The sequence below is a fragment of the Apostichopus japonicus genome, chromosome 19 (genome assembly GCF_037975245.1).
Source record: "Apostichopus japonicus isolate 1M-3 chromosome 19, ASM3797524v1, whole genome shotgun sequence".
NCBI classification, from domain to species: Eukaryota; Metazoa; Echinodermata; class Holothuroidea; order Aspidochirotida; family Stichopodidae; genus Apostichopus; species Apostichopus japonicus.
In genome coordinates, this window is record NC_092579.1 from 968,520 (window position 1) to 983,284 (window position 14,765).

At 39.0% G+C, this 14,765-nt stretch overlaps 1 protein-coding gene across 1 annotated transcript in view; it reads left to right on the forward strand.

Moving 5' to 3' along the window:
- The first annotated feature begins 634 nt into the window (after nucleotides 1-634).
- The window catches only part of LOC139959709 (GPI inositol-deacylase-like), a 42,340-nt gene continuing 28,209 nt past the window's right edge, over nucleotides 635-14,765 (forward strand). Inside the window, exons 1-7 of the mRNA XM_071957525.1 lie at nucleotides 635-920; nucleotides 2,097-2,182; nucleotides 9,269-9,333; nucleotides 9,610-9,735; nucleotides 11,455-11,546; nucleotides 12,302-12,445; nucleotides 14,593-14,730. Of these exons, the coding sequence (XP_071813626.1) occupies nucleotides 789-920; nucleotides 2,097-2,182; nucleotides 9,269-9,333; nucleotides 9,610-9,735; nucleotides 11,455-11,546; nucleotides 12,302-12,445; nucleotides 14,593-14,730 (783 nt within the window). The 5' untranslated portion in view covers nucleotides 635-788. The remainder of the gene's footprint in view (nucleotides 921-2,096; nucleotides 2,183-9,268; nucleotides 9,334-9,609; nucleotides 9,736-11,454; nucleotides 11,547-12,301; nucleotides 12,446-14,592; nucleotides 14,731-14,765) is intronic.

Here is a 14,765-nt window from a genome sequence, read left to right on the forward strand (position 1 = left end):
ATCGTACCTAAAACCCTGTTACCTCTTTTAGCAGCTTCGAGACAATGTTTAGAGGGTTGCAGAGATGAGTCAATGTAGATACCTAGGTCTATTTCAACAAAGACCTCCTGCAACTCCTCACCATTAAGATTGTAGGTTATGTACTTTTGGTTACTACTACCAATATGCATCACCTTGCATTTATCAATATTAAAAAGCGTTTGCCATCCCTGAACCCCACTAGTAACGTCCTGCCAAGAAGCAGAGCCTTTAATTACCACCCTCTGTTTCCTATTTACCAAGCCAATTCTCGATCCAAGACAGTCAATTTTCATTGACACCCATACTCTTCAGCCTATAGGTAGATATATGAAGGGTAATGGCCACATCACTTTTCCGTGCGTGATATCATAGTGCTACTGTCGCAGAGGGGGCTATAGTCATCTTTTTGTTGGTAGTCATCATAAAATGCTGCTATAAGACGAAATTGGTAACATAATGTACATAAAAGTCCTGATAATTTATTACATAAGGTAATAAATTAATGTAGAAAAGAAAATGCTTATGAATCGAACAAGTACAGTATAATGCAATAACGGCGTTCTATAGTAAAACATGTGAGAAACATGTCCAACAGTTGCTACCTTTGCAGACGACGTAGAAGTCATGCAAATGCACACTGAGTGCCGCTCCAGTGTAGTTTGTATCCGTATGTTAAGATAGTTCTGTACAAGGACCAAACCAATAACCATCTTTGCTTGACACTCAAGCTGGAAACGGAGAAAGCTGCTGTACTGTAACTTGCCAAAATGACGGCTGTCCATTATATACTGTGTGTTGTCACCATATCTCTGCTGGGACTAGGATTGTTTGATTACTTTACTAACTTCGAAGAGAATGGATGTTCCATGACATACATGTACCGAAAGCCTGTTTTCATTGTAAGCCGTTCTAGTATAAGCTAGGCGTAACGTTAGCCTAGGCTACATAGTACAGTTTTTCTAATTCAAATTTATAACTTAAAGCAACTCTCACTATTTCAATTTCTATAGGCTAGGTCAGTTTTCGTTAACCTATCCTACAGGGCACTGTAGCACACTGGGGCTGTTTTATATGAACAGACCTAGTTTGACCTATTTAGGTGGTAACAAGATGAATATGGAAGTGTGCCATGACTAACTGGACTGTTCAGGCCTACGTCCACCATCCATATGTATATGATTGAATGAGGTAATTATTAGGCCTAATGTACTTTCAGTGATAGCATGGCAGCTTGGTGAATATGGCGTTGACCACTTGTCATCCTGCTGCTGGGTTTGTATGAAATTCTGTCGTGCTACTACTAGTCTGGCTACTGGTTGCTTAAACTTAAAGTATTCATTCACCACCACTATTCATTTGGCTGCTTACAACTTACATCGACTGTAAAGAGTGCAGGTCTGAATGGTAAGTGGCTGCCAGACGAATGGTGACCTATGTTAGGCTACATCCTTATTTGTCTGGCTGCCTGAGGAATGTAGCCATGATGTCATGGAATAGTGTTCAATTAACCTAGGATACAAGAGTTATCCTAAAGGCTACTCTGCTGTACACAGGAAATAAGTGATGAGAACGGGTCTCTGCCCGGGGATGAACTAAAAACATGATTACCTGGTCCAAGCCATTAGTGTCCGTCCAAACATTTCTAAAATCATTCACATCGTTCCCCATTTTCAGTTACATTGTTTTCAAGATAATGAACGGGAGGAAAAAAACTGTATGGCAACATTCGGAATGTACAGTATGATCCAATGCAGTTGAGTGAAACAGCAGATACAGTGTGAGAATTGTGGTTATGTACATGTACAGTAAAACATGTTTTTCTACAATGTTTTGCTGTATTGACATCCATTGTTGAATTTGAAGTTTAGTACATGAGCATTTTTCCAAGAAGAAGTTTTTCAGTATTGTGGTTTACTTCATTACGTGCATTGTAATTTAACATAGAAACTGCTAATGATGTGAAACCTTAAATAAAATCTGCGAAAGAAAATATTCTCAAAGTACCTCTCCATTATTATACAGTTAATATAAATTGATGTTAAATTCTGTTCCATGCTTGTTTCCCTTTCATTCAGCCTGTTCCTGGTTTGCAAGAGAGAACCGAAAACGCTTTCCCTCGTTACTCACTTTACCTCTATTCAGAAGGGGCCAAGAAAACCAGGTGCTGTATGGTAGGCTACTGCAAACAGTAGTACTGACAAAGGTCACAAATCCTGTTAGAAACTGATTATATATTATATTACATTATTATTATTATTATTATTGTCATAAATATCCAAACCAGTCAGTTTTCCAGTATTTAAGTGTCAAGACTGTTTCCTGTTTACGGGCGGGACCTTTCATACTTCGAAATCTACCCCAATTTACCACAATCGCAAAGATTCTTTTTACATGCATTTTCAGCAGTATTTGCTGTACTACAGTACCTCTATTAAGATAATGTTAAGTCCGCCTACAGCCTCTGTAAGCATACAGTATGAATATGGGGTCTTAATCAGTCCCTTGTTAATTAGATGTCTATTCATAAGCACAAGCATGTACTGTGTATCATTGTAAGCTTTTGGGAATCATACTACTGTATTAGAACAGTTTCATTCCTCATTGAGAGAATTTTAAAGGTTAGTTGAACTTTGTTCTCATCAAATCAGTCTAACTGTATCTGGTTAGGTGTTTAACAGGCTAGACAAACCAGAGATATTTATATAGATATGTGTATAAATAGACTAGGTTGAGGATATCACCTCAGTTTCATTAGTTTTGTTAGCTGAGAGGGACTCTGTTGATTTGAAGTCAATCATTAAATCATTAAGTAGTGCTAAGCTATCGTAAACTGAAGGGTATCAATGCACTTTATCTTGTGGGTGAAAGGTGAGGGAAAATGATGAATGAATTTATACCCTCTGGGAAATACTATAGTTGAAACTATTCATCATACTCTTGGGTGTCATTTAACCACTTGGTCTGTGTTTGCAGAAGTAGGTCAGTTTGGTGACTTTTGTGAAGGATACAAGTCTGTCATTGGTTGATTTACCTGGACATCTTGAAAATTTTAAGCAGTGGTTGCATTTTGGGACTAGTGATAATAGAGATAACCTATTACAAGTACAGTACACCCTCCTCATTCTTGCACTGTCAAGAATACTGAGTAATACTATTTTTTTCTGTACCATGGTACAGAAAAAAATGCAACCTGCTTAAATTTATAGCTTGGTGACACAGACCCCTATAAATGTACCCATATGGCACTCACAGGTCTGGCAAAAGTGCAGCCAGATGGTAATGGCTTGTTAATGACTTAATGACAATATAACTTTGGCTGTGAAATTGATGCAAAGTACAAAAGACCAGCAATAGTTCACTTCTACATGGTAGAATTAGAGTGATCCAGTTACATAGTCAACCAGCAGTTGTAAGGCTCATTTTGGTTTCTGTTTAACATCAACTCCTTTTGTGCTGATATTGTTATTGTATCAGATGGATACATGTATGAACAGTATAGTACTACTGTAGGTATTGAATTAAAACGTCTGTTAGAGTACTGCAGTAACTATATAAGCAATGCAGCAAACTATCAAACTTAACAATGAAAAGTTGTCCACCTCGAGATCAAGTTTGATCAAGTTGAATCGTTAAGGGTAGTGTTTGCAGTATATTCACTCTATTTATCAATACTTAGGCTGACTCAGTATGACATACCCACTGGTGCTTGATGTACTTGCCAAAGTGCAATGTACTTACAGTGAAGTGAAGAAGCCTAGATATCGATACACTTAGTTAAATGTTAACTCTAATGCAAACTCAAGCTATTGGTCTTGACCTTTGACCCTAGTAGTAAAATCCCAGAGACATGATAAGTACAGTAGGTCGTTATCAGTACATTACATAATCTATGGATAACTGTAAATGTGTAAAGGTAAGTTGGCCTGACGTTTCGATCCTAGCAGGATCTTCTTCAAAGGCTAAATGACAATTAACAGTAACAGAAGGGACAAAAACACGCACAGAATACAGACAGGTTCATGAGCATGGTGAACACAAAGAGATAGATCTGTAAGGGGATTAGTAGACAAGGGATGGAGAGAAGAAAGATAATTGTAAATAATAGTACTTAATGACTGAACATTGATAAACATCTGAACACCTTTCTCTTCTCATCTGCACAAATTGTTGAGAATCTTAACATCTTTAAAGATCTAATGATCAGTGAGAGCACTGACCTGCTGAATTATATAGGTGATTTTATTTTATTATCTTTGGAATAATTTCACTGGTATCATCACTTTAGCACATGTGTTAAATTTCTACATGAATGCAAGTAAACTTTCATCTATGTTTCTCTACACCGATTTGGTAATTTCAGTGTTTATGATCTTTTTAAATAAAAAAAAAATTCTCATTTTAGTTCCCTCAAAATAGACTACCTGTATGTATCATTCAAACACTAAATACAGTAATAGTTTGTGTAATCACATTAGCTAATTGAAAAGGATTGGATGTGGCAACTCTTGATGCTGCTACAGTATATATATACAGTATGTACTTAAGTAAGAGATCAGATAAAGGTCCAAACTTAAGGCAGCCTGGGTTTATTACTAGTGATGGACAGCACACCCTAGTACTACTGACACTTAGTCAATTTGCCTCATATTCAGTACATTTGTTGTGTGTGACAATCTCCTTCAAACTTACAGTAGTTGAAATTTTTTGAAAAGCTCTTTTCGTTTATAACAGGCGCGTATCCAGGATTTTCTAACCCGGGGGGCGCGAATTACTATCTAAGCGGAGCGCCACCATCGGTTGGCGCGCAGCGTACAAGAAAATTTCTGGTTTTGACACCCCCCAGATCACCGGAAATGGCACTTCTCGGGCTTGAAAATGACCAACTAGATGTTCACTATTGCCTGAGTAACCAAGTATTTTCCCAATGTTTTTTTTCTCCATCCGTTACCTTTTTTAAGATTGTCACCAGTCACACATCATGGTCCACCTTATCACATCTCCTGTGGATCATTGCTTTTGTACTGTAGGTGATTCTAGGTCGCGGCCCACAATACCCGTCAGCCCCACTTTTCAAGGTTTTAAGCCCATTATTCGTTCAGAATTTGAAAATTCACACTTCTCGTGAAATCAATTCACTTGTAAACATACCCATAATGTTGCACAAAATTTCATCTATGGACAGCCAATACAGAAAAATCTCCATGTTTATGAATGTTTGTCAGGGAAATTTCGAAAATTCAGACACAGTTAACATATTGGTGCAAGGGCGCAGATCAGTCTTGGGTAATGGTGGGGACGCGTGTCTGTTCTCTGATACTATCTAAGCGGAGCGCGACCATGGGTTCGCGCATAGCGTACAAGAAATTTTTGGCAAATACTCCTCCCAGATCGCCGGAAACAACATTTCCCAGACCCAATAATGCTCCCATACCTCCTTAAGTTTTAGATCTCGTGGCTTAAAAATTTAGTTTGGGGAAATGCATGGGCGTCTGCAGAAAAAAATCAGGGAAAAAATAATCCAAGTAGACTTTTGTATCCGATGGGTCTGGTTTTGTAACTCATTGAGAAGCGATTAGAGGGGTGGGCGTAGGGTTGTGGGGCGCGCGTTTTCATGCAGATGGGAACAATCTCAAGAAGTGATGGGTGCGTTCGCCCCGCCCCCCCCCCACCACTCGCCGGCAATGATACGCCTTTGGATCCACTACATGATATTCACAGGGAATGTGCTCAATTCTCAAATCGCATGCGGAATTTAATTTTAGATTCATTGTATGAGATACGGTACTAGGGGTGGGGTAAGAATTAGCATTCAGTTCGCGTTGTATAACATTTTAACTCTGCATGACAGTGTTGCATCGAAAGACATATGTCTAGTGCAGTTCGCATACACTGGCGGATCCAGGGCCTTTGTTTGGGAGGGGCCAAAGTGGCATTAGAGTGATATGGGGGAGGGGTCTAAGGAGGGGGTGCCCCTCCCCCTTTTGAAAATTTTCTATTGCTGAATGGCCTCAGACAGGCGCGGCGGAACGGAAAAATTATTGGGGGGGCTAATGTGTGGAGACTATCTAAGCGGAGCGCCACCATCGGTTGGCGCGGAGCGTAGAAGAAAATTTTGGGTTTTTTCAAACCCCCAGATGGCCGGAAACGGCACTTCCCGAGTGTTTTATGCTGAGAATACCTAGCCCTAAAATATGGGTCTCAAGCCTGCAATTTCTCAGATTGCACGTAAAAGTCTGTAAAAACATTGTAATTTGTATATTCGATAGAGAGTAGCTCTTACTCGTAGGGTACTCGTAAAGACGTTTTTGAGTGTAGTAAGGGCAGTGGGACGCTTTCGACACTATCTAAGCGGAGCGCCACCACAGGTTGGCGCGGAGCGTACAGAAAAATTTTGAGTAAAGATACTCCCTAGATTGCAGGAAATGACCCTTTCCGGGCCTTGCTAATTTGCAGATGAACGGAGAATAAACAGGTGTCGTCGCCATTTTGTCGGAAAATTACACCAACAGAATATGACAAATGTCAATAGGTATATGAGAGCGCAATAAAATATTTAATAATCGCAAATAAATAAAAAGTAGTGAAAAGATAAGGCTCTGGTGAAAAGCTGAAAAGGGCGCCAGCAGTCAATTTGAGTCCGTCGGGGGGGGGGGGCATCCGCCCCCTGTCTGTATATATGGACGCTCCGCCACTAAGTAAGGGTATGTTGGAGAACTGGCTGAAATGAGGCAAGTCATTGGCCTAAGACGAAGTTGTGTTACGCTTACCGGTACTCACACTCACTGCTTCCACTTTTTACGGGGCGTGAAGACGCGGTTGGGGTGACAATGTGGTCTATAGCCAGGGGACGGGCCGAGGGTCCCCCAGCAATTACTAAAATTATTACACCTATATAGTATACGTGTGCATCGGACAGATCGACAAGTATGCATTGAAAAATGGGCTGATGCACGTTTCGGAGCCTTGGTAAATATTGGGGGGGGGTTTGTCATGCATTTGCCCCCTCAACTTTTTCCCCCAAGCCCCCCGGTTCCGCCGCCACTGCCCTCAGATGCAATTTGGTGCGACAAAAGTGTACAATGGTGATGTTAATTTACTTCTAAAAAAAATGTTTCCTATAGGTGTAATTTTCTAAAATATTTATAAAACAAAGTTGGGATCATCTTTCTCAAAATTTTTTATTTCTCATAGGTTATAAATTTCTTACAACCAGCCTGTAACTGCAAAATGGTGTTATACTGTAAATCCTCATGCTCATACATTTACATAGCTCCCATTGCAACTCTTGAGAAGGCAAATGCTGGTCCATGCCACGAATCGCCGTCCTGGGGAGGGGTATAAGGGGAGGGGTGTCCCCCTCCCCTTTTGAATTTTTTTGGAATCCCGGTGATGCCTACATGTAAAATGGTGGCACTTAGAAAGGCTTTTGTCACCCAAAATTTTCTGAGAAATACTCTGTATGCATTTTAGTGTGTGTAAAATCAATAAATTGAATAGTAGGTGATAATTCATTCTTTCCCGTGGCATGAAAATGTTCGCTGCTCGCCCCAATGAAAAGAATTATAGGCTAATTTGAGGTTCAAATGATTTTGTTAAGGAGGTTTTACACTCTATTATGCTAAATGCTAACGAAATGATGGTTGCTAAGTCAAAATTTGATGCAAGTTTTTTATGTATACTTGACAATACAATGCGGTTTTTTCGGACGCTTGTGCGGGTCAGCGGGTTTGGGTGTTAGAATGCGGGTCTAATTCCCGCGAATTGCGGGTCAGTTGGGAGCTCTGCATTTAATTTTAAACCAGAAAACGAAAAGGTTTAGACTAGTCTACCACTGCTATTCCTCTCGATTTTTTTAATTTCCAATCATATGATTTAGCGGATGTTCGGAAACACTTTTTGGCTCACCTTTGGGGGGGGCCATGGCCCCCCTTGGCCCCCCTTGGATCCGCCAGTGTTCGCATATAGATCCTGGGCTAATACCGAAGTAATGTTCCCCGACGACTCGGTCGAGTTCAAGACCAGCCACCGTTGGTTTCATATCACAATTTTTACAATTTTGTTTAAGGCGTCCATACACACATGCGTCATGATATACTATATATAGTATATATATATATACATTAGTGAGATAGGGAAAATGGAAACGTCAAAAATGGAGTTGTCGGTGTAAGGGGTAAGCTGAGCGCACGCCCCCTCCGAAATCCTCGATCCGTCACTGGCTACCCTGTGTATGTAATAGGCATAAGAGCTGTAATTATGACTGTTCCTCTTTCTCTTCCCGGTGTCTAGGCGTTTTCTTCTACTCCCTCCTTTTCTCCTTTTCTCTCCTTCTTCTTTTTTCTTCTTTCCTCTCCTTCCTCCTCTTTTCCCCCTCTTTTCCCCCTCTTTTTCCCTTTTTTCTTCTCTTTTTTTTCTCTCCTCTTTTTCTTACCCGGGGGGCGCGCGCCCCCAACGCCCCCCCCCCCTGGATACGCACCTGTATAAGATACACATTTGAAGTTTTAACAAATGATGAAACTCATGAAATATGTGCAAAGCATGATGTGGGGAGTTGCGCTCATCAAAATTTCTTATTTGGGCCTTAATAAGTTAACCCCTAAGTATATACTATATAAGCCCACATACAGTTTGTCATTTCAATAATGTGATGTTCCTCTTTTCAAAGAAGACAATTTAACATTTTCCAAGAAATCACCTTAGACCTCAAACCTGTGTTCAGTATCCTTGAAACCAAGGTTGTAAAATGAAGCAATAACATAACATAAAATTAGGCAGTAACTCCCTTTACATCATAAATGTGGATAGTTAGCTAATGTTTATTCATAAATAAAACTAGAATGAAGAAAAGACTTATAAAATGGTCAATCTTTGATGTATTTTGATGCAGCTCTATTTTCATAATTTCTAATGCCTATTTGAGTGATTAGGACAATGTTGTTCATACTGTACAGTAGGTGTCTGTAGACAATTTAGATCTCATAGATATCCCATATTGTTTTGTTTAAGGTCAAAGGTTGTCAGCGAGCACTGTAAACATGACTTTTCATACTGGATGTGTGGATGCTGCATATTAAATACAACTTGGTTCTTTTTTTTCCATCTGAGTTTCTACATTGTAGAAAGCTTGTAAACAAACATGATATTCGTCATCAACTTGGTCATATTTCAAGCTTCCTGAAAACTTCAAGAAGTATATTTATATCAAAATCTCAACATTGTTTCTGATTTTCTTATATTACTTTTGCAGTAACTTCAAGCTCTCTGGCATCCCAGTTTTATTCATTCCAGGAAATGCTGGTTCTTACAAGCAAGGTGAGAATACCATTGTACTATCAGTATCAATATTGGCCCATATGTATTGTATATACAGCATAAATACAGAATATATGTACTGACATAGGAAGACATGGCAATGTTTAGCTACTTCAACAACAAATAGACTTAAAGTTTATTTGTATGACGAACAAACACTACTGTACGTTTCAAACATACTGTAGCTATCTGTGAATTTTTGTGTTTTCTTTTATACCAGTACTGTACATTCCAAACATACATAGCAATCTGTGAATTTTTCTGTCTTCTTTCCAGTACGCTCCCTGGGATCTGTGGCAATAACCAAAGCTGAAGAGTCTGATTACCATTTTAACTACTTCTCGGTTGATTTGAATGGAGAGAAGAATGCACTATATGGTGGTTTCTTATTAGAACAGACAGGTACACTGGTTTCATTTCTTATCTATTGGAAAGTTACATTTCACAGGTTTAATTTAATTTTTCTCAATTTTACAACAGATCATTTGAAGTTTGTGTACAGACACAACATAATTGCTTTATTTGAATGTTCACCTGGGTGAATATAAGAAGAACCTGGGGTAGAATGGTCTCCATAAAAAATATAAAAAATACAAATACAAAAATACAAATACAAAAATACAAACAAAAAGAATACAAAAGAAGGGACAAAAAGAATAAATCAAGTGCCCCAGAAATTTAGCCACAGTCCTTCCTACCCTCTGCTTTTAAAAAAATAAAAATACAGAGCCGTTCCATCACAAGAAAAAAAATATATTAAAATTTTCGCAGGGATGACATTTTTTTGGTGTCAAACCCGAATTGCTCGTTGGAGTTCTAAGAGGATACATTTTGCATCCTGACCTCCGTACACCTGGTATATATATGGTCTCCATAACTTGACCAGCATCCGCCTTACTATATCTAGGAGATTTGAAAGGAACCGTTTTTAACGCTCCCAGTACTGTTGTAGAACCTGTCAACCAAAATCTCTTAGATGCAATGTTTGTGACAGCAGTCACAAACAGCAAACTTGGATCATAGACCTGTGCAACATAATCAGGAGTATAAATGATATGGTCCCTCAAATTGGCATGTGGCCCCTGATTACACTCAAGGGCCCATGGTCCCTCCAAATGGCATGTGGCCCATAATTACACTCAAGGGCCCATGGTCCCTCCAAATGGCATGTGGCCCCTGATTACACTAAAGGACCCATGGTCCCTCCAAATGGCATGTGGCCCCTGATTACACTCAAGGACCCATGGTCCCTCCAAATGGCATGTGGCCCCTGATTACACTCAGGGCCCCATGGTTTCTCCAATGGCATGTGGCCCCTGATTACACTCAAGGGCCCATGGTCCCTCCAAAATGCTTGTGAACCTGAAAACCTGTACTTCTATTGCAATGCAATATCAATATATTAATCAAACATTTGGAGAAAGAGAATATGTAATGATAATATGGATTATACAGACAATTGTATATAGAAGTACTAAAAATGATTCTTTGAATAATATAGTATGCTGCAGATCAATAATGATCATAACTGTCATACTCCATCTACTTCTAACTCATCAGTTTCAGTATTTCTTTGCTGTGTTAAAATGATGTCACATATTTTTTATACAGTGACTATTTGCTGGGTCAGGATTTTAATTCTTCACTGTTTTTGTTAAACGTCTTCAGTTTTCTTTTTTGCCATTGTTATGATTGTAAAGCTTCAACAAGATCCTTGAAGCCAGGTTGTACTCTGAGCTCTGCTTGTGTGAATTAAGGATTGGACCCTGATTTATGGGTACCATGTTTGTTATGGAGGGTAGGGGAAGTGTGGAGAGGGATGGGAAAGGTTGGCAAGCAGGTATCATGCAGCCTGTATTTAGCATTATATTTATTGCTTTTCTTGTACTGTATGTAGGCAAGAAGATAAACCTGTAGGGCTCCATAATAAATACTGTGCATCTTGCCAGAATTTAGCTAATGGACATGGTTAACTATTGTCCTGCCGTCTAATAAGCTCTTTTCCAATACCATGTACTTATTTTTCCTCATTTATTTTTTTTCTTCTCTCAAGAATAACAAACTTAAATTAAAATTAAAATAAATAAATAATGTACTTGTTCGTATTTGTTCATTGCCCAGAATTTGTTCACCAGTGTATACGTCACATCTTATCGTTCTACTCGGAGGCTAAGAACAAACCAAAGAGCGTTGTTGTGGTCGGCCATTCTATGGTATGTCATTTTACAGCTCCCTCATTTGATTTTTATCTGATACCATGATATCTATTACATTAGATGAAGCTCAATTAAAAGCCAGATGCTTTTGGTACATTTACAGTACATTTGGAGAGCAGGGGGGGGGGGGTGTGGGGAGGACATGGACCCATTTGCAGAGCTGTGATATTCATTGTATGTCATAGTTAGCTGTATACTACTCCGGTATATGGTTATATGTTCACCATTCACTGAATTGCGTCATTTTTGTTTTGGGATAGTATAAACAGCAGTATACTATCATCATTTAGCAGAACCTGCAGCTGTTTCTACAGTACAGTAGGTCATTGAGTTATCATTATCAACTCAGGGTTAAGAAGGGTGTGTGTGTATGTGTGTGTGTAGCTGTGTGCCCCATGACTGAGTCACACAGCATGTGGTTAAAGGGGTGTGTGTGTCTAGCTGTGTGTGCCATGACAGTCACGCAGTTTGTGGTTACTTGTAAGTTAAAAAAGATAGCTCTCCTCCGCATTCTATTTTCCAGGAGAAGGTCAATAACAAGAAACTAGGCAATATTATTATCTTTGGAACATGCTGAAGCTGTTTCTCTAAGTTTTATCTACGCAGGTCAGAGTTAGCTCTACAATTTTAGTGAAACAGTGTTTATTTCTTATCCAAAAGGTAGACTCGGTTATCGTAACAAGTTGTTTTGTGAGAACACGGGTTGTGAAGTTGAATTCATCCTTTACGTTGACTATCTTTCCTTCTTTCAGGGTGGAGTGATTGCTCGAGGCCTGTTTACTCTTGAAGGTTTTGATCCTAGTCTTGTACACACCATCATCACTCAAGCTACTCCACATTCACCAGTTATCAGAATAGACCCCCTACTTGATGAATACTATTGGACCATCAATAATGTAAGTAGCTCTGATGGCCCCTCCCCTTGCCTTTCTTTAGATAAATTCTGTGTCCCCCTCCCTGCTGTTCACCTCTCCGAATGTTAACCCTCTACTTGATGGCTTTTACTGGGACCATCAATAAGGTAGGTAGGTAGCATTGGTGGCCCCCTTTGCTATCTAGCTCTGTGTTAACCCTATTCTTGATGTTTTGTTTTGGACTATCAAGAAGGTATGTGATTTTGCCCCCATTTTCTAAATACCTTCCTCCCAGCCAACCAACCACCCCCTCTCCACCCCCTGCCTATTGATTGCTTTTGTTAAGCTATCAGTAAACCAAGTACTTGTGTTCCTCTGTTATCATTTACCTCTCTGATTTTATGCTCTTTCAATATGAAGAGCTCAAACTAAACATGAAAGTGTTTCCTTACAAGTTTTACATGATCTCTTGATATTGAATACTAAATAGTATGATAGTAATAATGCCTATGGTACTGATTGCATAACACACATGCGTACCATATAAAGTTTGCATTATCCTGGGGCCACCAACTAAGAACATTCAATTCTCAAACAATGTTAATATCTTAACTTGCAATGTTGTCGATTCTTACCTGAAATGAACCTTTGGGCTTATCCATCAGAGCTTGTTTATAATTTACTAAGTAACTTTCTTTCATTTTCTCTGGTAGCTTTGTGCCTTGTTATGACATGGTTACTATTCATAGTTGAAAACAATCAATCATTATCTAGAAACACAGCTCAGATGACCGGTTAATAGTTAGCTTGTTTCAAGTTAAATCCATAAATCCATACAGACTATGCTTTCTACGTTTAAGCTGGTACAGATTCCTACAAGCAATGTTCCATGCATAACAGAATTAAAACAAGGAAGTGCTAGGTACTGTAAAACTAGTACATTATTTGTGTCTCGTTGCTCTGAATTTATAAATGTTGAAACAGAACAGTGAATGTCATCACTAAGTTGTTCTTATAATAAAGGTCAAATTAATAGGAGGGAATATACATGATGATGCAATAAAAATTAAAAAGAAATTTCCATTAGGTAAGGAATTACAAATTCATAATGATACAGAAAGGGACCAGTTTATATGTAGTTTGAAATCCAGCATTTGGGTACATAATAGTGGATGTCTCTAGATAATTCTTGAAGGCAACGAAAGCTATTAAGCTAATTAGTAACTTGTTTCAGTGCCATGCATCCTGTTACGATGTACTATTGGAGTATACTGATGTAATTATTATTTAAACCATAGTGGATGGGGCCATTTTGTTAGACACAGTCTTTGTTCGGGCACAAAATAGCTTGCAGAACAGCGGATGTAGGATTTAGTGCTATGGTTGAGTTTAAAAGAGACCTAGTGTTTAGGAGGTTGTGAGGTAAATCCCTTCCCGGCCAAAATAAGGTAGGTCTGTCATCCAGGGGGAAATCCACGGTTTTCCAATCTGAGATGGTCTTCCAGGCCAAAATACCATAATGGAACATGGTCGTATCGTTTACTGCCCTGACTGTACATCTAGAAAATTGATAAATCATTCAAAACTTACTTGTTCTTTATAAATACAGTTGATAGTTCATTATTGGTATCAATGTAGTATTGAGTTCCATAAGAGAATATTATTATTATACATTGTTTCAGTTTACCCCAAAGGTAGCTCGCAGTTCAGTCAAGAACAGACACTGGATTCTATATTGTTACATTGATGTTAGTTGGAATTTGGTATAGGGGCATCATAAAATCTGGCACACATTTGTTACTTGCTATGTTAATAGTATCTACAGTTAACAAGTCTGTATAAACAATGCTATCTGAATGATTAAGTGTCTATTACATTTATCTTTCATTGTCTGCGCACCTGGCTTGGTACAAAATGGCAGCCTCTTGTCAAGCCCTATTATGTCAGCTGTTTGGCTATGGGCTGGTAACTGGGGGGAGGGGGTGGGGGGCGGGCAGGAGACAAAGTGGTACAATTGTCACGAGTGCTCTCTAACCTTTGTAGAGCCAAACATGTTAAATATCAAATAACTTTGTGATTATTTGCGTTTGTTCTTCACAATGTCCATCTAAAGATAGTATCATTACATAGTTATTCCGGGTGTTAGAACTGTTGTAAAGCAAATAACATTTTTCCCTACTCTTCTGTAGTACTGGAAGGCAAATCAAGAGGCTTTGAATCATGTGACGTTGCTGTCGGTCGGTGGAGGTCATCGGGACATCATGGTGAAGTCCGCTGCCACAGACCTGAATGGGATTGTCTTACCATCTCGTCGTATCTCATCTGTGGTAAGTTACTTATAATTACCTCAAATATAACAATT